The sequence below is a fragment of the Neoarius graeffei genome, chromosome 17 (assembly GCF_027579695.1).
Source record: "Neoarius graeffei isolate fNeoGra1 chromosome 17, fNeoGra1.pri, whole genome shotgun sequence".
Lineage (NCBI taxonomy): Eukaryota > Metazoa > Chordata > Actinopteri > Siluriformes > Ariidae > Neoarius > Neoarius graeffei.
The window spans coordinates 71,577,479-71,603,613 of record NC_083585.1 but is presented as its reverse complement, the minus strand read 5'-3'; the positions used below and the strand labels follow the sequence as shown (position 1 = coordinate 71,603,613).

Sequence of the window (26,135 nt, the reverse complement as noted above, 5' to 3'; positions counted from 1 at the left end):
TTCCAAGAGACACCATTGGGAGCATTATAAGGAAGTTTAAAACTTATGGAACAGCTGCAAACCTGCCTGGCTGTGGAAGAAAGCCCAAAATTTCATCAATGGCCCTTAGCCACTTAGGACAATGAAAAAAAAAACGTGAGTGCAAGACACCTACAGGATGACATGAAGAAGGCTAGTACAAGTGCTTCAGTGTAAGACGTGCACTGAATAAACAAGGATTTCATGGCCGGGCTCCAAGACGCACTCCACTCTTGACCACAAGGAACATCAAAAGTCAACTAGAATATGCCAAGAGTAATTTGGATAAGACTATAGAGTTTTGGGAGACAGTTCTATGGACTGATGAAACCAAACTAGAACTGTTTGGACATATGGCGGCACAGTGGTGTAGTGGTTAGCACAGTCACCTCACAGCAAGAAGGTTCCGGGTTCGAACCCAGCGGCCGGCGAGGGCCTTTCTTTGTGGAGTTTGCATGTGCACCCCGTGTCTGCGTGGGTTTCCCCCACAATCCAAAGACATGCAGTTAGGTTGATGTGGGGCGGCCTTGGGCTGAGGTGCCCTTGAGCGAGGTACCGAACCCCTGACTGCTCCCCGGGCGCTCTGGTGTGGCTGCCCACTGCTCTGTGTGCGTGTGTTCACTGCTTCAGATGGGTTAAATGCAGAGGATGAATTTCACTGTGTTTCAAGTGTGCATGTGACGAATAAAGGTTTAAAAAAAAAAATATGGACCAGCGGTATATCTGGCATGCAAAAGGCCAGGCTTAGGATCAGAAGAATACCATCCCCACAGTCAAGCATGGAGGTGGGCCATTGATGATGTGGGGCTGTTTTCCTGTGCAATCTTGATCGTGTACCTGGCATCATGGATTCCCTGAAATACCAGGCCAATTTAAAGAGGAACGCGATGCCTTCTGTTGACAAATTAAACCTTGGTGATCAATGGACCTTCCAGCAAGACACTGATCCCAGGAGTGGCCTTCTCAGTCACCAGATTTGCATGGGTTTCCCCAAAGCATTTTAGCGTATCGGGCCCGATACGCTTGCTCTGCCTGCCGATACGCTTAGTCGCTTTAGTTAAAATCCGATACGCTTAGATTTATACCGATACATTAAAATTTCCTACTGGCAAGTAACTAGATGCATAGGAGAGCAAATAACAGATCCATTTACATACTGATTGATATTTGTGTTAAACAAGCGGTCTTTTTTCCCAATGTTTGTGTTGATTCTGTCAAAGTAATATGTCCGTGTGGTATGATGTAAACAAACTGTAATCTGTTGGCTACATCAAGGTCACGTGTTCAAACCGTCCAATAAAAATATCGAAAGAAAACGTCAAACATCCTGGAAGTTTCCGATTCATTATAAGCGATCTCAATGTCTGCCGATGTTGTCCCCCACCAGACGGACAAAGCCGACTGACTTTAATAATCTAGGAGAAGACTCACTGGACAATTTAATCCACATCAGTATGGATGACAGCGAGACAGACTATGAGAGGGTTGCCCAACATTGGGCCAAGCAAAAGCCAAGGAGAATTAATCTGCTTTAAAGGAGTAGAAAACTTAATTCATTAGTTTGGGTTTGCAGAAAGATTATGTACTTATAAACACTCTCACGAAGTGAAGTTGTCCAAATGTGTCAAATGCAGCATAATTTCAAATAATCATCATAAGCATTTTTGGCAGTGTGATGTCACTGGGATCCATTTAACAAAAGGTGGCTCTGGATTATTCTTTTGTTAAAGGCTCACAGTGACATCACACTGCCAAATGCTTATCATTATTATTCGAAATTATGCTACATTTGACACTTATTAACACAATCTCTTCATTAATGTTTTTATAAATACATAATCTTTCTGCAAACTTAAATGCATGAATTAAGTTTTCTTTTCCTTTAAATATGTTTTAATCTTAATCTAGTCCATTTAATAAAGTGCCAAAATTTAAACTTTATAATATGCAGTTGCCTGACTTTTCTTTTCAGTGCATCTTAGTTATACATATATTACGGTAATTGCATCAGAAACATTCTAAATCATTACAGTTATAGTAATACAGCAACTTATTTTAAGGTGGCAGTTCTTAGGTTCAGATCCCTTTGTGATCAACAGGAGGTCATGATGATCGATTCTCTTCATTGGATTGCATAAGATGGAGCAAACCACTGTTCATATTTTCATGCACATTTTTGTTACAACACTACTTGATCATAGATAATATTAAGGGATCCCCGCAGATTTTCAAATCTATCGTATACCTAAGTAATCTATAATCATGTTTTAAATTTTACTTAACTTTTATTCTATTTTATTCTTCTGTTTTTTTTAATTGAATTTTTATCTCATTTTATTATTTTATTTCTACTATTGTTTAATTCTTATTTTCTTCCCCATTTATTTTATGTAATTTTATTTTCTATTGTTTACTGTTTTGCTTTTACTTCTGTAAAGCACATTGAACTGCCACTGTGTATGAAATGTGCTATATAAATAAACTTGCCTTGCCTATAACAAAACAGTTTAACTTGCATGTTGAACTTTAAGGTGAAATTTCAAATGTGTTTACATTAATACTATTTAGGTCAGAAATCATTGAAACACTGTTAAAATCTATCCTATAATCATCATGGACCTAAAACCTCTCAGAGACCCTGAAAATGCACCCGAGAGCATCTATTTTCAAAAACTTTTCCGGGGGGGCATGCCCCCGGACCCCCCTAGTTTCACTTCGTGCCACTGGCGCTCAATTGTCTGTGTTTTATCATGCCAGAATTTAGGGCTTTAATTTTTTTCTGGGGAAAATACTGGATTTAAATCTGATCCTGGAGTGGCCTTCTCAGTCACCAGATTTAAATCCGATTGAAAATCTTTGGTGGGATTTAAAGAAGACAGTTGCAACACGGAAACCATCAATCATCACTGAGCTAGAGGCTTTTGCACGTGAAGAATGGGCGAAGATTCCAATTGAGAGGTGTAAGAAGCTTGTCAGCACTTACCGAAAACGTTTGTTAGAAGTTATAAAAGCTAAAGGATGCTCCACAAAGTACTGCAGCTGGGGGTTGAATAATAGTGCACGTGTTAAAAGATTTACATTTTCATTTGAACTTCAAAGTTAAGTCAACTTCTGTTGTCAAAATAACTCAAATATGCAACAATACATTTTTTTTGTTGTTTGAGTTTTTTTTTTCATTTATTGTCATTATATTTCATCCACATCACTATAATGTCTTTTGAGGTGAGGGGGTTGAATATTTCTGATTGCAACTGTATCTATGGTGGGTAATACTATGTTCAATGTACAAATTAACAATAGACTAAAGGATATTAAAGGTAGTTCATTACCCTTTGGTGGTGTTAGTATCATTGCTATTGGTGATTTATTTCAACTTCAACCAGTCATGGATAGTTACATATTTAAGGACATGGATAATACAGAATCCTTGCTTCAAACATCTGGAAATAACTTTTTAAAACATTTGAACTCAAACAAATAATGAGACAAAGGAAACGTTAACAATTTGCTAAATGCTGAACAGGTAAAGAGAGGGTAACCAAACTAAAGAAGAACCACACTAGCCTCATCTCTTGCAAGCATCACCAAGCATTACCAAGGGCTTGTAGTATTTTGGTTACCAATTTTGTTGACTGCGTTTTGTTCAAAATACAGTGCTGTGAACTATATTTTCAAAATAGTAAGAAAGCACTTGTTCATGAATTGTCTTAGAAGCATTATTTAATACTAATGAGCACATTTTGTTTCACAAGTGTAGTGTAAAGACTCTAAAATAAATTAAATAAAATTAAAGCAAATAGAAGTCTGACTAATTATACTTTTAACTTTTATTCTGAAGTAGCCACAACAAAACTCTGACACATTTGTTCATCATAACATGAAACAGAGATACACATTTTGTGAACTAAACAGATCTTGTGATCTTTGAACACCTCATACAGCACCCAGCTTCCTGAAAGGTCCTGATCCTGCTATTTTATAGTCCTATTGATCCTCCGTGCAATAAATAACCACAGAACAGCACCGAAAATAGAACATTATTATACTTATAGACAAAACCCCCTTCTGTGTGAATGTTTATTCTGTTACAGAATGGAATAACTGCATAAAGGATTAAATCATTTTCTCTCCTGCAGCATTTTATCAGTCAGGTGTGTTTACTGCTCCGAGCGTGCGCAGAACTGCTGTGAATAACGAATACGATCTAACTGAGCCGTCGTAAGCGTCATGATTCATCGTTCTGGTGATGTGCATGCGCAGTGCACAATTGTTACACTCATTCTTACAACACGATGACATAGTGTCTACCGCCTCTATATGAGGCTGTAGCCACAAAAAGAATTATTTGCACATATGGAGCTGCTTTGTGTCATTTATTTAGTTTTGGGTGACAGCGTGCCTTGCAACCATGCAGATACGGGCCAGCAGCTTCAGTTAATGTTCACATCAAACATCAGAATGGGAATTATTCTCTCAGTGAATTGGACCACGGCATGATCGCTGAGGTCAGATGGGCTGGGTTGAGTTTTTCCAGAAACTGCTGATCTCCTGCAATTTTCAACCACCACAGTCTAGAGCAGTGGTTCCCAAAGTGGGGGGACGCAGGGCGCGGATGGAATGAATGAATGAATCAATCAATAAATTACACTGCTAGCATAACATGGAGAAGTTTTTGGCGGGGGACGCGGGGCTCCCACGTAAACGCAAATCAGAGGATGAAGCATCGCCAAATGTGCTTCCAAAGCAAGTTCATTCCAAGGCAAAGACCAGAAAATATGATGACACATATCTTGTCTTTGGCTTCACCTGTACAACGGTGGGTAATGAGGAGAGACCGCAATGTGTTGTCTGTCTTAAAGTGCTAGCTTGTGACAGCTTGAAGCCGAACAAGCTAAGACGCCACTTGGAGACAAAACATCCAGAGCACAAAGACAAGCCAGTTGAGTTTTTCAGACAAAAACTCAAACTGCCATGCGCAACAGTCCCTATTTACTAAAGCTGCATCCGTGCTGGCAAATGCTCAACTCGCCTCATATAAAGTTGCCTACCGAGTGGCACAGTGTAAAAAGCCGCACACAATAGCGGAGGAATTAGTACTTCCCTGTGCTATGGACATGGTATCAACTATGCTTGATGACACTGCAGCCAGCAAACTAAGGGCTATTCCTCTGTCCAACACCACCATTGGCAGACGCATTTATGACATGTCAAAGGACATAGAGGAGCAGCTTAATGACAAAGTGCGTGACAGCAGCTTTTCTCTTCAGATGGATGAAGCCACTGACAGTAACAAAGACTGTTTATTAATTACTTACGTCAGATTCATAGATGGAGATGACATGAGGGAGGAATTGCTTTTCTGCAAAAAAGTTATTGGCAGAGCCACAGCAGAAGAACTGTTTAAAATCATTGACACTTACTTGAAAGAGGCCAACCTGAAATGGGAGGACTGTGTGGGGATCTGCACTGACGGGGCGCAGGCTATGGCTGGAAAACGGGCAGGGCTGCAAGCGCTCATCAAGCACGTCTCCCCCAATGTGCAGTGGACGCACTGCATGATACACCGCGAAGCACTGGCATCTAAACAGCTGAGTCCCGAGCTGAATGATGTAATGACCGACGTTATTGCCACCGTCAAGTACATCAAAACACGACCTGTCAAAGCCCGGATTTTTTCGGCACTGTGCAAGGAAATGGGCTCCGACCACACCGCTGTTCTGTTTCACAGCGAGTCCCGATGGCTGTCACGTGGGAAGGTGCTGTCCAGGGTATTTGAACTGCGAGATGAAATCCGTATCTTTTTGAAGGAAGAGGGCAATGATCTTGCCCACAAATTTTACTGTAACAAGTTCCTCATGAAACTTGCATACCTCAGTGACATGTTTCTGAAACTCAATGAAGTGAATTTGCAGTTGCAGGGCACAAATACACACCTCCCACATCTGGCAGATAAAATCACATCATTCAGTAGAAAACTTGAGATGTGGCTGCAGCGAGTGAAGGTTGGAAATGTGGACTCATTTGAGAACCTGAAATCATTCACTGAAAACAACAAACTGCAGAACACAGTGATCCCATGCACGAAAGCACACATCTCTGCCCTTCAGAACCATTTCCAGAAATATTTCCTGATGCAGGATCCCAAAGAATATGACTGGATCCGTGACCCCTTCAGTGCAACACCACCTGCCGACTCCAGCACATCAGAGGAGGAACAGTTCATTGATGTCACCTCTGATTCAACAATGAGGCTGCAGTTTCAGTCAAAGACACTGGCTGCATTTTGGATTGGAGTGGAGAAAGATTACCCACTGCTAGGTAAGAGAGCCCTGGCCATACTGCTTCCTTTTGCCACATCCTACCTATGTGAGATAGGTTTTTCTGCTGTGGCCTCAATCAAGACAAAATACAGATCAAAGCTGGACATTGAAAATGAACTCAGAGTGGCAATCTCAAAACTGCAACCCAGATTTGAGAAGATCTGCAGCATGAAGCAGGCCCACACCAGTCACTAAAAAGATGTGAGGATTAAAGGTGTCATTTTTGCACAACAAATCTTTAGGTTTTTGTTTTTTTCTTCTCAGGGAGTTGGTCATGTTTTAAAACCCATTTTTGCAGAGAGGCAATGTTTGAAAACTGCATTGATAATGTTGAATATTAAAAAAAGAAACCTGTTACACAGTTAAGGTGCTTGAAAACAGTTATAATTATATTGCAACCTGTAGTTTATGGCAGTTTACTTTTATTTGTTCAAAAAAGGTTGAAGTTTGTATTAATAAACTGCAGTTGAGTCTGAAAACAAAATATATGCATGTGTGTCCTGTTTATCTTTTTTTTTCTCTTTTTGTCGGGGGGGGGTATTTCTTATCTACAAAAGGGGGGCCCAGCAGAGAAAGTTTGGGAACCACTGGTCTAGAGTTTACACAGAATGGTGTGAAAAACATTAAAATTAAGTCAGCAACAATTCTGTTGGTGAAAACACCTTTTTGAAGAGAGAGATCAGAGGAAAGTTGGCCAGATCGTTTCAAGCCAACAGAAGGGATACAGTAACTCGTAAAAATCACTCTAATCCTGAGACCCCAGTGATGCTGACCCCTTCTGCTCCTCAGACCTGCCCGATCCATCCTGATGCCCTACATCTAGCTGAGGCTCTCATCACATTGCTCCTGTGGAGGACAGTCCCATATGGACAGTCTAAAGACACACTTAGAAGACGCTCTGGACACTTACAGTTTTGCTACGATGGTTTAGGACTACAATACCCATGATAACTTTAGGACTGCATTAATGAACAGTTTATAACTTCAACAAAACAGACTTCCTGTTAAACTATAATGAATTTCCTGGTGACACAGTCATACTTTGTGACTCTATAGGACAAAGTTATAGAAGTGAGTTATTTATAATCACGCTATCTGTTATCACCCAGATGGGGATGGGTTCACTTTAGAGTCTGGTTCCTCTCAAGGTTTCTTCCTCGTGTCGTCTGAAGGAGTTTTTCCTCACCAGCGTCACCTCAGGGTTGATCATCAGGGATAAATAAATTTATCAGGATAAAATTAGCTCACGTGTAAAGTCTTAATTTTTCTGTAAAACTGCTTTGCGACAGTCTGCTGTTAAAAGCACGATACAAATAAACTGGCTTGACTCTTTAAAACTGTGGTGAGCAAAAAAAGCATCTCAGAACACAACACATCAAACTTTAAGGTGACTGGGCTACAACAGCAGAATACCGCATCAGGTTCTGCTTCTGTTTCTCTTCTGCAATAAATTTGTCAGTTCATATGTTTAAAATCTTTATTTTTCTGTGAAGCTGCTTTGCAACATTGTTCATTGTTAAAAGCACAGTATGAATAAATTGACTCGACTTCCGTCAGCCCTGAAGAGGAATCAGAGACGACAGTGGGCACAGACTCACTAAAACAGTTGAAGATCAGAAAAACGTGCCCTGGTCTTTTTCCAGCCTTCAGCTGTCAGGTTTGGGGAGGGCTCTGTGCTCACCACAGCCTCACACTGGTCTTCTGAGTTTCACTGGTTTACCATTTTTACTTTTGGTTGAGAGAAAACAGTTTGAAAAGAATCAAGACCACATCAGGACTGTCAAGTTGGACCTACATGTTCCTTTGTGTAAAAATGTGTAGTATCAAAACAACAGAATTCTGAATACTGCAAGTGTCTTATTTTTAAGTCTTTTCTTCTATGAAGGCATTATTAAAACGTTTCTAAAAATATAGTTGCAACACAACTGGTCATGTGTTTTCCCTCCTTTACTGTGAACACCACTGTTCTTTATCGTTACTTCTCAGTTCCAGTTCCCATATACTCCAGTAAAGTTCTGCTGACTGAAAGGCTTGAGACTTGACATGCATTTGGTTCCTTATTGAACAACTCTGGTGTGCACTAATGTTTATAATTTCACTACATTCTCAGGCATACGACAAACATTTTTATAATCTCTGATGGAAATTAATTTACATGGAGTTGAAAAAGGGTGGGGACAGAGTGTGAGGAAAATATACGTAGAATAGGCTCTTTATGGTAATATATTCATACCTGAACTCAGAGGCTCCTCCTTCAGCTCCTCCCTCTGCAGATCAAACTGAGACACAAACTGAACCTGTGGTCCTGTCTATAAAAACAACATGAATAAATGTAATTACTCAAGAGAACTACACGTCACTGATGCTCCCTTTGGATTAACGTTGAAGACACACTGGGCTTTTGGGAGTGGTGAAATAAACTAACCCAGGATAATGGCATTTTATTGTAATTGTGACATTGGGTTATGAGAGCACCACGATATAAATAAAACATTGTCACAATGTTTGTTCTAAACTTATTATACAAGAACACATTCTGAATTTTAACCCTTTGAACACCACTGACCCAAACTATATCCAAATTGACATTCCTTCTTCCCGGTTGAATTACTCATGAAGTATTTTCAGCAGAGAGGTGACTTGACCTTTCCAATGACGCTAACTGCATGTCTGTATGACAAAGTATTCGCAAGAAAAAAGCATTTTAAATTTACGTCACATTTAAATCATAGTTCCAATCTGTATACAGCCCTGTGTCCATCTCCACACCCATTACTCTCGTATGAATTATTCATGAACTCATCATTGCAGAGATCAGAGACAACACAAGGAAGAGCAGAACTGGAGCTTTGTCATGATGCTAGTCACATCATTTGTGCAGTATTTGTACATATGAGTGATTCCACGCTTATGGGTACTGAAATAGGGACATGAACTTATTTTTAAAAATTCACCTAAAACCATTTCTTTTTTTACCATCAGGTCACAAAACATGTAATCTTTAATGAATATGTTAAAAGATAACTAATTTTCTGAGATGTAATAAAAACATATTTATATGCCAAAGTCAAGCCTATGAGTTCCAAAATGATGTCTGTTACATTACTTCTGTTACGATTGTCCATCTCGCGTCTGTTACAAATTAATTACAATCTAGCTATATACCATGTTAATCTTATTGAAAGAATGTGTACGTTTATTCTACTACACGTTTATTAATTATATTTGCTAAAACATCACCTTCCTATGTTTCAAAAAGTAATTCTACATTGTTAAAATTGAGAATATATATGTCCACAACACTTCTGTTACGTTCTGACTTTGGCATATAAATATGTTTTTATTACATCTCAGAAAATTAAAGTTATCTTTTAACATATCATTCATTAAAGATTACATGTTTTGTGACCTGATGGTAAAAAAAAGAAATGGTTTTAGGTGAATTTTTAAAAATAAGTTCATGTCCCCATTTCAGTACCCATAAGCGTGGAATCACTCATATGGAAGTAATCACATTATCAGGGTTAGATCTTAAGGTTTTTCTGCACTAGCCAGCCGGGCTAGTGGCTTGCAAATTGCACTAGCCCGCAGAGTGTTGCACTAGCCCGCTATTTTAAGCCCAATTCCTGTGACAATTGAAAGAATTGTCACATTCTCTACACACAACAACTGTTGTGTGTAAAGGATGACAACACAATTCTGCTTTATTCAGACTTTATTTGCTCTATGCGCATTGGCTAGTGGTGGACCTGGAACCAAAACTGCAGTAAATTAACAACAAAAAATCTGGTAAAGAAAGCTGGCCTTAACATGTCTCTATTTCAGGCATATCAACTTTGATATTTACCTCTATGCTCATAATATACTGACAATTTATAGGTAATAAAATAAAATAACTAAAATTTAACAGCCACAAATTTTTTAAAATTCTGTTCCATTCCTGCAAATTAATGAAATTACAAGTGAGCAAACATTGTGAATGCACTCTTCAAAATACAAAATGATAAACTACTGATAACAATACATTGCTTTAAATTGTATGTTATGGCATTAATGCCTTGCCATACAAGCACAATGTGACGTGTTTCAATTCTAAAAACTGACTGATTTGGAGTCATCTTGAATTTTCATACTCACAAGGTTATGCTTCATTCACTCAGAATCACTGGCCATATGGATAGGCCAGTTAAAAACTATGCTGTCTTGCAAATTCAGTGCAAATCTCCTCTTACTCACATCTCAAAACTTTTCAAACATGGCTGACATCAGCCCCCACTGCCCTGCCACCTACTCTTACAGAATATTAAATGTGCTGAATGGTGGTGCCACCTTGTGGTAGGTCTGGCAAATTAGGCACTCGTCATGGTACACAGTTACAACCTGTGTCAACGAACTGTGACAGTAATGTTCAGCAACAATGCATTACACCATGTACAATAAATAGAATGAGCTAAAAGATTTTGTGCCAGATTTTGCGTGATTCAAGATGGCCACACCCATGTCAAGTTATTGCACTAGCCAACACGGGCTAGTAGCAGAGATTTTGCACTAGCCCGTGGCTATCTGCACTAGCCACGGGCTAGCGGGCTAGTGTTAAGATCTAACCCTGCATTATGAATACAGATTAAACTTCTGTAAAGTAAAATCTTTACAAATTTCTTCACCCATTTTCACACTCCTGCTTCTCAGCTGCGTAAGTTACAAAATCTATCACTTCACATTGCGATTATTAACATACATAAACAGAAGCCTTTCCAATGAGGGATGTTTCTCTGTGTGACAAAGTGCTGAGTAATCCAGTTCTGAATTCACAGAAAATAAAACAATGACCAACCCAGGCACTAAGCACTTTTTTTAAAATGCATTTCTAAGCCATAGAGTTTCCTACCAACATGACTCTGATATGATCAATTCCAGACAATCTCCTGACACAACTGTAAAAAGATCTCTACTGCCAGCATTTTATGAGATACGGGTACATGTAAAAATTTCATAACACAAATCTCTTTTCTCTCATATAAAGGTTAACATAAAAAAGTGCAAGTATTATCATATCAAATGAGGAAGAGACTAGACTGTTCTGAAACAACAAATACAGCATTAAATTACCCTGAAAATACACTAGGGTTCATAGGATTAAAGAGAGAAGAACCCTTTATTCATCACATGCACACTTCAAGCACAGTGAAATTCATCCTCTGCATTTAACCCATCTGAAGCAGTGAACACACACCCAGAGCAGCGGGCAGCCATACCAGAGCGCCCGGGGAGCAGTCAGGGGTTCGGTACCTCGCTCAAGGGCACCTCAGCCCAAGGCCGCCCCACGTCAACCTAACTGTATGTCTTTGGATTGTGGGGGGAAACCGGAGCACCCGGAGGAAACCCACGCAGACACAGGGAGAACATGCAAACTCCACACAGAAAGGCCCTCACCGGCCACTGGGTTTGAACCCGGAACCTTCTTGCTGTGAGGCGACCGTGCTAACCACTACACCACCGTGCCACCTAAGTATTTAAAAAACAAACGAACAAATTTAAAAAAAAAACACACACTCCTATATTCTGAGTGCTTAAATATAATGAGTTTTGTAACATGAACGTACCAAGTGTTTCAATTTATATAAGACTTTTCAACTGGTGGCCCTGGGGCCAAGTCCAAACGACAAGGTAACTTGTATTGGCACTTTGAGTTGACTACTTATTGCTTTATAAAATACTGATTAGTTTAAAAAAGGGGTGGCTGGGCTCATGCTAGCCGCTCGCACGTCCACAAATTGCAAAGTTTTGTTCCAATTTGCGAAAAGAAAATCATCTGTATTCGCATTTTATGCGAAAGTCATTTAAAGTCTAAGCAAAATCCATCAAACAATTGTGATTTCTCAAGATAAACAGTACCTTTTGTGTCCATCTTCGATGTTTTGATTTATAACCAACGCCCCCGAGTTTCGAAGCTTCTTATTGGTTGACCGCAAATTATGTCTTCCAATAGCATCGGACCTTACATATAAAATGATCAATTTCCAAGTTGCGCTGATAATGTCGGCAATTCTCGCTCATTAGTGAACAAGATTATAGCGAGGTTTGTTTAAAATAAATTATCCGACTTTATGTATGACAAAAACTTATCTAAAAAGTGAGATAACATATTAGAATATTCTGTTAGCTTTCTCAGTTAGGGATAAAAACATGATATAACCACGTATTTTCTACATAATATCAACCCTGACAGAACTTTGGAAGAACTCACAGGTGAACCAGGATATATCGACCAAGTGTACCTTGTTTTCAGAGCGTTTTGACGCACATGGTTCAAAGTTTTGACTGCAAGTGTTTCATTTGAGAAATTAATGGTGAATATCATTATATTTGGGTTATGAGATTAATTTATAAGAAACAACCATTGATTTTAACTCCCTGAGCTCCCTTCATCCTACCCATAAAGACACCCCCCTCCCCCTAAACACACATAACAATTCATTTTTCAATATGTCAGTGCAAGAAACATTTAGAAGTATAACATATCTTGCTAAAAAAATTACTTTGCTAAAAAGAAAATTGTTCTTTTAGCATTTCTTGCTAAGCGAAATTGCAAATTGCTAAAGAAAAATTTGAGTCTTTAGCACTTTTCGCTAAAACAATTTGGGTCCTAGAGTGAGCACAGGGTGGCACGGTGGTGTAGTGGTTAGCACTGTTGCCTCACAGCAAGGAGGTTCTGGGTTCGAGCCCCGTGGCCAACAGGGGCCTTTCTGTGCGGAGTTTGCATGTTCTCCCCGTGTCCGCGTGGGTTTCCTCCGGGTGCTCCGGTTTCCCCCACAGTCCAAAGACATGCAGGTTAGGTTAACTGGTGACTCTAAATTGAGCGTAGGTGTGAATGTGAGTGTGAATGGTTGTCTCTCTCTGTGTGTCAGCCCTGTTATGACCTGGCGACTTGTGTAGGGTGTACCCTGCCTCTCACCCATAGTCAGCTGGGATAGGATCCAGCCCGCCCACCACCCTGCACAGGATAAGCAGTTATGGATAATGGATAGACCATGTATAAAATAAATAAATATTTTTTTTTGTAAGATCCTGTATCACAATCATTTCCCAACCCAGTTGTTCCACCTCACAGTCACAACTGTCCTATTGGTCCTATTTGTCCAGGACCAATCAATGTAAAAAGTCATCCTTGGTGCCTCTTTTGCATCTCCACGCACTTCTTGGTACCGGTGTTCCTGTTCTTGCAAGCACTTGAGCCTGGTTAGTTAGACAAATGTATCTCTCTACTTTAAAAATTAAAAGTAGATTCAGACATTTCAACAGAGAAGCATGTGTTTATATCCATTTTTGTGAGGCCTGTGTTTGACAACAAATTCAGTCAAAGTGTGCACCGAGAAGCTCCCTCATTCAGTTAGTCTTGTGCTTTTTATCCACAAAATGTTTGGCTCAACTTACACATGCAGATAGTCATTCTCACATATGAAAGCCATTAAAACTAATAACTGCACATCCCTCACAGCCCACCATCTGTGCCATCGTACAAGTACTGCACTGACAACGTTCATGCACATCTTCACTGATCTTTCTAAATCGAAAAAATGGCATTTCTCTCATTAGATGGCAAATTTTGGCTCAGCAGACTACACTGGTGAGGTAGCAGGTATGTTAAATTAGTAATGAGTGATTTTTGAAAAGGTTGTATTTGGCAGTTTGAATATTACATTTTGATATTCACTTAATAATGACCATATGACGCACTTAAATGTAGCTCTTGGTGAGGTATGGCTCACACAGACTGAACACCGAGGCGTCTGAGACAGTTTCAATAGACAAATCATTTGCCTTGATAACCATGCACTTATGTTATAATGCTATTCAGTACTGTACTACTTACTTACTATGTTGAGCTAGCTCGGCTAAGCCTCGACACGTCTTCTCCATTCTTCTTTGTCGCTCATTAGGGCGGGGAGGTCTGTACTACGCACCCATGTTTTGTTGGTACAGTTGTTTGCATTTAAGTGGATGTCTGTTAATTCTAAAAGTCTGTGGTATGGCTCACCTGGACTGATGTCTGGTGTATACTGTCATTTGAATGTAGAAATGCCTTGGGCCTATGAGTCTTGATATAACGCAATGATGATGTGCATTTACAAACTCAAATCTATGCCTTGCTATGTTATTGTCGTACTTTATCTGTTAATGCAATTACTCTTTTGAAGCCATATTTCTCAAGCCCCTCATTTGGGATTTTTTTCATGAAGTGGCTCCCATTCCTAGTATAAGGTATCAAATCTCAATAATGTGTGCACCTACACTAATTTCCACTTCAGCACCCTCCGATTGGTTGTGAGGTTAATTCCTGTGTGAGGCCTGAAATTCTGTGTGGAAGTCCATTCTGGCACGGTGGTGTAGTGGTTAGCACTGTCGCCTCACAGTAAGAAGGTTCTGGGTTCAAGCCCAGTGGCCGATGGGGAGCCTTTCTGTGTGGGTTTCCTCTGGGTGCTCCGGTTTCCTCCACAGTCTAAAGACATGCGGTTAGGTAGTCTGGCTAACGCGACTTCAAAGCTCTGCGAGCATTTGGTCTGGCAAAGATATTAAGCCCAACCGTTTCCCAAAGTGCGTGGTTGACCCGCCTCCCTGAAATGCCTCAGTTTGCTACTGGTCGAAGCCAGAAAAGGCGGTGACGAAGCTTAAACCAATCACATCACTCTTTCCTCTGACGTACGTGACGTGACGGGGCTAACTGGTAGATTAAACTCTTACCGAAGCCGGTCGGGAGCAAGGCGAAAACGTCCTTCCTTTCAATAAATACCTCCAGGGCTGCTCTTTGCTCCGTTTTCAATGAGAACTTGCTCCATGTTCGTAATGTTTCTAGTGAATGAAGCGCTTCCGGCATAGATTCTGTAAACAATCTATGGCTTCCGGTCGCAGTTCTACTACGTCACTGCCTTGAACACGCCTCTACCCAGGGCCGTTGGAGATGCTCAAAGTTGATTGGCTCCCAATTTTTCGGGAGCTTGGAAGAGCTGTAGATAGCTTGCCTGGCCAGACTAAGCTCGCAACAGGCCCTCGTGTTGCATCACGCTTAGGATGGGCGGGCCCAGGCTAGCGGTTAGGTTAATGTGGGGCGTCCTTGGGCTGAAGTGCCCTTGAGCAAGGTGTCTAACCCCTAACTGCTCCCTGGGCGCTGTAGTGTGTGTCGTCACTGCTTCAGATGGGTTAAATGCAGAGGATGAATCTCACTGCATTTGAGTGTGCAAGTGACAAATAAAAGTTTCTTCTTATTAAAGCAACACCACACACCACTGAATCACACTGAAACCCTGGGGGGGGGGGCAAATTCCAACAACAATGCTAACTTCTACTAGCTCCTCTGTAGGATTTTCAATGACATTTGTGCCAAATTACATCTTGTACAGTGTTATAAAGCTGTATAGTGCAGGAGAAGAATCATGTTGTATTTCTGAGTTTTGTGCAAGTGTTTGAATCAGTTTATTCACTGTAAAATCTGTTCTCCTGAACATTTCGTCTCCCCTCAGGTCACTGTGTGTGCAGTATTGCTGTCTGTTTGATGTGTTTTGTACAGTTCAGTGTTATACAACTTAATACTGGAAGAGTGTGTGTGTATAATGACTAATAATTACTGATTTATGATAGAATGACGTTTTACCTGGAAAACAACAACTTTCCCATCATCTGCTTGCAGGTAAAATGTCCAGGATGAGGTGATGAATTCATGCGCTTGGTTCATCACATCCTCCCAGAATCCCCTCACCAGGGTCAGAGGGTAAAGGAGGTGGATTCGGGGCATCATGGCCAACAGCTTCAAAGAAAAAGCTCAAAAATTCAGTCAAAAATAAAAGTGGTTTGAAATGTGATGTGAGAAAGCTACACACATTTACAATTACTGTATGATTATTATTGAGTTCACACAGATGTGAAGCTTTAGTTCCTCACTTTAAATGTAAAGATAAAAGAGACAGTCACTGTTTCACTTCCTACTGCAGTTATGATATTAAAGTACATTTTCTGTCTCTTACAGTTGATTTATTTCCCCTGTAACTCACTCTGGGTTTTATTATACTATGAAACTCCACTTTAATGCAGTAAAGTGTTGTTTGCATTTGGTGTGCATTTGTATTTCCTTTGGACCTGCTCTTGTCTCTGCTCTGCGAAGGGAAGTTGACTCTGACAGCCGAGACTGCAGGCAAACTGCTCATCCACTCCATCATACGCTTCATTACAAGCTGTGGACAAAAGAAAATTGCTTTTAATGTGAACATGCGGACATGTAACACAGTTATCAGACCCAACAACTAAAATGAAGTTATTAATCTGTACCAGAATCGCACTCTGATTTGGTCTGATTCAGATTTTCACCGTCACCGACAAACTGGCAAATGGAGAAAAGTCTGCATCCTCTCTGGCAGGCGAACAGCTCCACTTCCTAAAAGTAACACACATCCATTCATCAACATTTCACCAAAAATACAACTTTCGCAGGACAACTCAGCAACTTAATTGGCGAAAATACCAAAACTTTATCAGGGTTCCCACTGGTGCTCGTCATTGACGAACATAATCCATCAGTGACAAAGGGAAAATTACTGGCAGTCATCACAGCGATGAATGTATTTTTCATCTTTATCATTGTCACAAGTCATCTTTTATATAAATCCATCCACTTGCCAAAATCCAACCCCAGTAAATAGACGGCAGGAAGCCAGTGTGTAAACAGCACATGCTTGTGAAAAAAAAAAAAATCGACCACACACAACGACCAAATGAGTGCTGAGCTTTTGACCAATCGCAGTGTGTCTTAATCGGCCTGGTGTGGTGAGGTAATTATCTCCGCATGAACTAAACAATGGCGCAGTCTAAGCTGGCAAAGTTTTTTGGATGGGCTTCTTCAAGCACTGAAGATTACTTATTTAAGGGCTTAAACAGCCACGGGAGAGACACAATCAGAGCCCCTACCGTCCCCGAGTACATTGGACATCGTCGGTAATACAGGGGTTGGTAAAACACACCAGCATGAAAGTGCCGTCAGCCAGCAAGCGACTTAAGGGCTTGCCGCATATATATTTCAGGCAACGTGGCATGTTGAGTTCCTGTGGCAAACACTGTGGCATCATTAGGCTCCATCACTCGGGGCTATAGACCCTTTTCACGTGATGTCACGACAAACGCGGCCGCCATTTTGGACATGAACTACCAGTAGTCTACCACAGCTAACAACGAGGAACGACGGCGAAGCATCGAAAGGAATATAGCCATCAAAGAAAGTTTTTACTTTCAGCAAGACTTCCATCATGCCATTATATTGTTGTGCACCTGGATGTAGTAACCATCAACACATAAGGCAAGATTTATCATTTTATCGGATCCCGACAGATGCTGACCGACGGAGAAGATGGATGGTCTCTAAAATATTGGCAAAACGATGTTTATTGACATAGCAATCGTGTGTAACGGGAAGCATTTGCATATCCGAAGTGTTGTGTTTACATCAAAGATAAAATAAACCGATATGACAACGACTGCTGCTGCCAGGTTGGGGACACAAACTAGTAGAAAGGAAGTGTGCCAACAGTGCCAACACACTTCCTTTGTGGTCGATTCTGCTTTAAGGTAAGATGCATTTAATTATTCGTCTGCTGTAGGTTTGGAATCGGTAGCCTGACCGATTCGTTCATGTTTGTGGTGCCATTTGTTTGTTGACGCGTGTTGAAATGGAAGATTGGTTGTTGACGTGGTTTCCAGTGATGCTTTGGTGCTGCTGTGGATCAGATGTGTTGAGTAGCCTGACTGTTTTTTTTTTTTCTTGCGTGTGGTATCATTGTTGACGCGAGGTTGTTTTTTGAACATGCCAATACGGACACGATTTCCCCTGATGAGTTATGACTTCAGACGCGATGCGTGTGTGGAGTCCGCGTGATGTGTGCATAAGATAGGCTTCTCATGTGTTTGGAGAGCTGCACTCTGAGACAAGCACAAGCACACACACCCCCCAAGGGAAAAAAAGGGACCCCCCGAAAATATCGGCATAGTTCGAACACTGGGTTGGAGAAAGTAATGGCAAATAGAGAGTGCACAAACCATAGAAGGTAAACTGTACACAGCGCCAGGGCAGTGTGATGGTATGTCTACTTTTAGATTGTGTTAGCTTATCAATGAACACACTCGTCACTCGACGAGTTTCACGTCTTTACGACGGATACTTAAATGCGTGTTAGGTATTATTGTTGCAGTCTAAGCAGTCATTGTAGCAGCTAGATGAGCGAGAACCGAAAGGGTCTGTGCCATAAACCGTTATTTCTTCATGTCCAAAATGGCGGTCGCGTTTACGAAGGTCACGTGAGTGAAAAGGGTCTATACACCCCAGTATTTTCACCCTCAAAATGAGTAAGAGATTAACAGAAAACAACTGACTTGTATGTCATCTGGGATTTTCAATGTTGTAATATAATAAAGTAGCTTAGAATTTCTTTGTGATCCTAAAGGAGAGATACGCGAGTGAAAAATGAGATTTTTTTTTATTAAACTGATACTATTGACATTTAGTAGCCAAATGACACATGCTTCAGTTTCCTGAGACATTATGGCTGTTGATAACTTAATAACAAACAGACAGAAACTGAAATGAACTCCATAAATTTAAAAAGAGCAGTGCAAAAATCAGCAATAAAAGAAGTCACAACCTTTGTGTGTGTGATAATTTTATCTTGTAAAGTTAGATATAACCTCCCCAACCTATCGATGCCAATCTCCCTTAAAAAAAAAATACAAGCCTCAGGCAATCCAGACTCAGCCCCTGGGCTTTTAGCTGCTAACGGATGATAAACCCCGGGGTCATTCTGTGTTCGGTTCAGAAATCAACAGGAAATTCGGATTCCTTCAGTGCTGTTTGTTCCCAGATTCTTCTCGACTCTGTTCAATTGTAAATCAAGTTTTGTGTTGAAGTAAAGGCTACAGGGAATCTTAATACCTCTTTAGAATAATTCCATGTTAAAATAACCTGAAGGAAGCTCAAACTAAAGAGGTTTATTTTAGCTTGATGGCGCACAGGAGCCCAAAGTCAAGTCTTACCGGAGTCTGGAGTGGAGCCTAAATTTTACCTGTAACCGAGAGGCCTAGCTGTATCTGTACAAATATTTGAATTGTGCCAGTTTGGTTGGTATAAAACTGTATTAAGTTCACTTTGATAAGTCGCTAACTAAGAAAAAATGCAGACTAAGTGAAGAACACTACTTTGACTATCCTTCAAGGGAAAAGAGTGGAGAATATTTTTCAGAACCCAGGGGGAAACCTGATTTATCACGAATTATTCAGACGAACCGGAGATTTTATTCATCTTCAATTATTTATCATTTCCAATTCAACACATTTATATCAAAACGTTAAAATAAGCTAAGACAACAGGAAGCTTTAATTTCACTGCGCAGGAACACAGCTGTGCTAATTCCTGGCTAATGCTAAGAGGACTCACGCGCGGGTAAGTGTGCAGGCTATAAGTCATTCGACAGGTTTTGTGACAGGAAGCTGTGCTGCCTAAAACTCCATCGGAAGCCGAGCCACACAAAAACAGTGAAAATAAGAAACTCAGAAAGAACCAGAAAGACTTCATCTCCAATCCGCTTCAGCTAACCCGGAAAACAAACAGAGAAAACACTACCACTCCACTTCCTGTTGATGCACGGCGATGTAGTATCGCGAGAAAACGCGTAACTTCCGGGTCCGTGGTCAGATGACTTTTAGCGTTACCGCAGGGAGCATTGATCTCTCAATTAATTAAAGGAACTACAATTAATCTCTTTATTGACAAGACACGGAATAAATAAGTAAGGAGGCTATAGCCTAAAAGAAATATATAAATTAGTTACACTCCAATGTCCATTTTGAATATTCAAACAAGATTCCATTCTCCAGTAATGCCAAATTTCTCATAGCTGAGTCTGGAAAAGAAAACCAGCGCGTCTGTGATTGATATGATTATATATATATATAAAATATCAATTTTTTTTATTGTAACAGAAGTGGAAATCAAACCATCTATATCAAAATTACAATAATCACAATTCTCAGAGGTATTGTCTGGTTTCACTGTACATGTGAATGTAATGGTTTAACCTAAACCCTCAGTTAATGGGCGGGGCCTTAATAAATATCCACCTGAAATCAGCTAAATTTAACTTTTTTTTTTTTAACCACACCATGTCCTCACCAGGCTTTAAAACAACATGCTGTAGGAATTTTGTACTTTTACAAAAAAATTCTTCCTAGCATGCCACTTTCAAACTAACTTTCACTAAAAATTGCAATATCCAGGTCCTATTCTTAAAAAAATAATGTTCATAGTCTGTTGAAGGAAGAGTTCAACAAAAAGTGAAGTGTTCCCCTTTACCCCAACTGTCTGCCTCAGAGAAGATATGTTCAGTGCGAGAAGCTTGCTCAGTTCAGTGTGCACTGCAGCTACATGGATCGTTTAGCCAAAAAGTAACCCGCACTTACAGCCACCAGTTTAGTATAATACACTAAATATGCATTCGTGAATCACTGGAACACATTTAATTTTTACCCAAACTGTTCCTTTCACTAAAAGAAAATTCAGCAGCTATCACACTTTAGACATCAGGTGAACAGAATTATGGGACTGGCTTCACAGGCCAGCGATGCACTCGGGTCCAAATCGAACACTGTTCGAGGCAGCCGTCCTTCACAAGGGGATCTTTTTCTCCTTCAAACTTTGACAATAAAGAAAACCACTTTAGTGTCCACTGTAACAATATCACAGTAAATGTGATCAGATATGAGAAAAGAAAAAAAATCTGTTTTATACAAAAACACAAATCTACATGTCTCAGAAAAAAGTTCACATACGCTGTGTCTTTATTGAAAATCAAAACATCTATACAACTGAAACATACACTATTTTTATTTACGTCATTTTTGCAGGGACCTAAAAACCACTAGCAAAAATACCACATCGTTCCGAGAGCATTTGAGCAGAACTCACTGGTATAAACCCCAGTGAAGAGCCCCGATCTCACAGAACTGCAGGCGTGCATGTGGAATCGAGCCTCATGGAGGAAGAGGTGAAACATGGACGCTTCCTACACGCACTGATGAGATGAAACAGAGGCACAGAAGAGATGAAGACATTTCTCAGTGTTTGCTCTTTTTGGATTTTTTGTGAGAGCGGTGCGGTGAGCGAGAACGGGAACGGGATTTTTTGGAGGATTTTTTCGGTGTTCGTGACCTGGACCTACGGGAGCGTTTGGGCGTGGCAGAGGGAGAAGGCGATCTGCACAATAAAGAGAGGAGAGAGAGATGAATACACAGCAAACACAAAACTGCTAGAATTACAAACACATGAATAAAGCTAATGGACTGTACCATTCCACCATAAGGGTGTGTTGATAATCAGCTATAGAATACACCACTATATTTAACATATATATTTGTATACATTGTTACTGGATGCTGAAGGTTTACTTTAGATGTTGCATTTCTGTATCAGAGTAAAACCCTTTCTCATGGTGTATAAAAAGTTTCTATATCCAGTGTTGAACTGAGTGTTAATGTGTCACTGACACTACAGCTGAACATCCAGCCGAATATATATATGAGAGAGAGAGAGAGAAAATACAGGTGGAGTTAGAGGAGGAAAAAAAAAAAGAGAAAAAGAAAGGTGTAGATAGAGTTAAAAATGGAGATGAGAGAGGGGGACAGAGAAGGAAATGGACAAACAGAAGCAGAGGGGTGGAGATAGAGAAGGGTGAAGCCAGAGGTAAAGACACTGAAAGATAGCATTAGAGATGAAAGCAGACAGGCAGGTGGAGGCAGAGGGAGGAACAGATGGGTGGAGGCAGAGAAGTGGAGGTGAAGCTGACCGTTTGGAAGATTTTCGGCTGCTGTCTCTGGGCGAGTCTCTGTAGGTGGAGCGTGAGCTGTCTCTGTGAGAGCGTTCGGAGCGCTCAGAGCGTGGTGATGGAGATCGGACACGGCGGGCGCTGCTGCGACTTGGACTGGGAGATGGACTATGTCTGCGCTTCCTAATCAACCACAAGGATTTTATTTTAATCACTTTTCAGCTTCAGATGCTGGTTGTTTACATGGAACTTTATTTTCCAATTATAATCAGTTCAAAAGCTCAAAACTAAATAAAAGTGTGTCCTATAAACACCTCAATCAGAATTAAAAATAAAAAAACATTTAAAAAAAAAAAAAAAAAGACCAAACTGATTGAAATTTCAATTGGTTGCAGTGGAGTAGCTTAGACCTTTTCATAAACCAATCAAGAGTTAATACTGGCCAAGTAAATGCTCAAACAGATTGTCTCCTGCCCTTGTAACCTTCTGTGCCTTTTCTGTATGCCTTCACACAGCAGTGACCGTGTGCTTCATTTGTCATATCGCAGTAAGTGTGTACATCACACACTGTTTCAAGAAATATACAATTGTACGAAGACTGTCCATTTTTGCAAGACAAATGTTTGCATTGACTAATGCTCAATTAAAAAAGTAAAATAGAATTACTCTTAATATATACTATACAAACTCACTCACTTCCTACGAACTTTTGTAGATAATCAACTAAATTCGTGTCCACCACCTTTAATGACTGAGTCTGAGGCTTCAAAAAAACGATCACTGTGTCATGCCCACGTGCCTCGTCATTAGGACTAATTACTCTGCACCTGTTCCAGATTAGAGCGCACGATTATAAGGACTCAACACACAGGCTGGGTGGAGTATACACATTGTACCAAGCTTTGTATCTGTGTATTGTATTTCTGGTTCCGATTTTGTCCTGTGTATTTTGACTCTGCCTTTCGTCTTTGCCTTCACCATTCTGTTTTTGCCTTGTGTGACCATTGCCCATTTCACAACCCTGCCTTTGTCTTATGTTTTGAACCGTTTGCCTGCCTGTTTATAAACAAACACACTTCCTGCAGTTACATCAGTCATTTGCCTGTTTACACACTGAGCCATGCACTCCGCTTCCCACCAGAGATAAACAATAAGTAATCAAGTCCACAGTCAAATTAACAATACGTGTTAACGGCATAAAACAAAGGCTTACCGAGCCTCACTTAGGTGTTGATCACTAACAATTAGAGAACGGAGATCAAAAAATTGATAAAAGGATGAAATGACTGCTGATACTGTTAAACTTAACACCTAGTTAAAGTGCACCAGCGGTGTGTTTATACCCCCCGCCCTGCGGCATGACATAAAATCAGTGATTTATAACACGTGAATGAAGAGAATGGTGAAAATTTAGAAAATGTTGCGAGTCAGTGGGTGGACACTGACAACGATACACCGGTAACCTCGGTCATTTCCATAACAGACGAAGAAATCATCGCCCCTGTCCATCATCCTTGAACTCAATCAGTGAACTGCGATAGTGACTCGGGAGGGGAAATTCGTGATCAGGAGAATGTGATGAAAGTTTCGCATATAACATGAGCGAGTGGTGTGACGAGTGGGACTATTTCAGTGTTACAAACTTTTCAGATGTCCACCAAGGAGTTTGTTATAGCAGGGTTGCTCTGTGTGTGTATTATTGTCAGCAATAAAATTATCACTTAATTATTGTATTTTATCATGTGTGCGCGCGTATGTGTCTTTATAATAAAGACACGAGTGTTTTACTGGGAAATTCATAACTCGTATTTTTCATACAGAGTTCCATTCAGGATACTGAGTAACATTTTCCAAAATCTTCACTCATGAGGAAATCGATGAATTGTTTTGATAAACTTGGGGACTTTTTGTTTGTGAATGTGCCATTATAATAAAAAGAAAATCACATGTTCGCTTGAAGATGCGGCACGGTGGTGTAGTGGTTAGCACGGTCGCCTCACAGCAAGAAGGTTCCGGGTTCGAACCCAGTGGCCAGCGAGGGCCTCTCTGTGTGGAGTTTGCATGTTCTCCCCGTGTCTGCGTGGGTTTCCTCTGGGTGCTCCGGTTTCCCCCACAATCCAAAGACATACAGTTAGGTTGACGTGGGGCGGCCTTGGGCTGAGGTGCCCTTGAGTGAGGTACCGAACCCCTGACTGCTGCCCGGGCGCTCTGGTGTGGCTGCCCACTGCTCTGAGTGTGCGCGCGCGTGTTCACTGCTTCAGATGGGTTAAATGCAGAGGATGAATTTCACTGTGCTTGAAGTGTGTATGTGACGAATAATAAAGGTTTTTATAAAAAATAAAAAAAAATTTAAAAAAGATATGAAGTTTATCCTCTCGTGTTGAAATACTCGCATTTTTCATATGAAATACATCACGGATCTGAGTGACACATTTCACGCTGATGACGTCACTCCCAGTGTTTTCCAGGTGACTAGACACGCGTTGTTAAAATGGCGAACCGGTTCAAAATTAAAATTCTTTTGATTAGCTTGTGTATTTTTTGTGTGTGGATGTGTCCATATAATATAAAGAACATTACACAGTGGCGTCAAGATATTGTGTTCAAAAATTTCACTTGTTCGCTTCACTCACTCGTGAAATATAGTCAGGTTTATTTGTATCACACTTAACAGACATTGTCGCAAATCAGCTTTACAGAAAATTAAAGGCTTTTAACATATTAGAGTCAATGTTCCGCTATACTTTAGTCAAGTTTATTTGTATAGCACTTTTAACAACAGACATTGTCGCAATGCAGCTTTACGGAATTTGAATGACTTTAAACATGAGCTAATTTTATCCCTAATTTATCCCCAATGAGCAAGCCTGAGGTGATGGTGGTGAGGTAAAACTCCCTCAGACGTCACAAGGAAGAAACCTTGAAAGGAACCAGACTCTAAAGGGAACCCATCCTCATCTGGGTGATAACAGATAGCGTGATTATAAATAACTTACTTCTATAACTGTGTCCTATAGAATCAAAGTACAACTGTGTCACCAGGAAATTCATTATAGTTTAACAGAAAGTCTGTTTTGTTGATGTTATAAACTGTTCATTGATGGAGACTTGAGTGCAAAACTGTTCATGACAACTGCAGTCCTAAAGTTAGCAAGTCAACTGTAGTCCTCAGCCATAAATGTATTACTGTAAGAGTCCAGAGCCACCACTCGAAGATAAATTTCATATCTTTGTGTAAACATAAGTGCCAAGATAAATGTTCTAGTAATTAGGAATAGGCAGCAAAAGTATCAGCCTGTGCACAGCATTTCTAAACAAACCATTGTGCACTTGCCTTCTCCTGTTCAGCACTTCTACAAGGAGACTGTTTCTTTCCAATTGTTGCTTGAATAAACTCGATAAAAGAAACTAAAATACTCATCATGTATCTTTACGCAGCAGAGTAAGCCAAATATACAAGATTGTGTGCATGTCAGAAATTCTATTTCAATTATACACAAATAAACGTGCACATCTATCTGCTGGCTTGCATTGTAAATGGTACGCTCGGAATCGCTGATCAGAATGAACTCATTCTGAGGCAAAAAACAAACTCTGTGTGCATGTAAACACAGCTATTGATTCCCGGGACACTGCGGTGTGTGTAACTTACTTTTCTTTTTTGTTGGATGAGGAGTCCTCTTTTTCCTTCTCTTTATGAGTTACGTCAGATTTGTCTTTGTCCTTTTTCTCTTTTTCCTTCTCTCGATCTTTCTCCACTTCTTTTTCCTTTTCCTAAAAAGTTATACAACAGAGAAACTTCAGCACGTTCAAAGCAGTCTCGTGGTTCAAAAAATGAAATAAAATTTCATGACTGACTCTCAGCCTAAATTTATTCGCCAAGCTGGTAATGTATGTTGTTTAGCAGCTCAGCCAGGACACAGGTTTGTTTATACCACAATTTTAT

At 40.3% G+C, this 26,135-nt stretch overlaps 2 protein-coding genes across 2 annotated transcripts in view; both read right to left on the bottom strand.

The window, feature by feature from the left end:
• Window positions 1-20,019, bottom strand: part of tmem59 (transmembrane protein 59) — a 56,441-nt gene extending 36,422 nt beyond the window's left edge. The window contains exons 1-5 of the mRNA XM_060897977.1: window positions 19,807-20,019; window positions 16,659-16,764; window positions 16,470-16,564; window positions 15,988-16,140; window positions 8,572-8,647 (exon numbers count right to left, since the gene is read on the bottom strand). Of these exons, the coding sequence (XP_060753960.1) occupies window positions 8,572-8,647; window positions 15,988-16,140; window positions 16,470-16,564; window positions 16,659-16,764; window positions 19,807-19,944 (568 nt within the window). The 5' untranslated portion in view covers window positions 19,945-20,019. The remainder of the gene's footprint in view (window positions 1-8,571; window positions 8,648-15,987; window positions 16,141-16,469; window positions 16,565-16,658; window positions 16,765-19,806) is intronic.
• Window positions 20,020-21,177: 1,158 nt separating this feature from the next.
• Window positions 21,178-26,135, bottom strand: part of u2surp (U2 snRNP-associated SURP domain containing) — a 54,307-nt gene continuing 49,349 nt past the window's right edge. The window contains exons 23-25 of the mRNA XM_060897976.1: window positions 25,842-25,963; window positions 22,211-22,372; window positions 21,178-21,621 (exon numbers count right to left, since the gene is read on the bottom strand). Of these exons, the coding sequence (XP_060753959.1) occupies window positions 21,483-21,621; window positions 22,211-22,372; window positions 25,842-25,963 (423 nt within the window). The 3' untranslated portion in view covers window positions 21,178-21,482. The remainder of the gene's footprint in view (window positions 21,622-22,210; window positions 22,373-25,841; window positions 25,964-26,135) is intronic.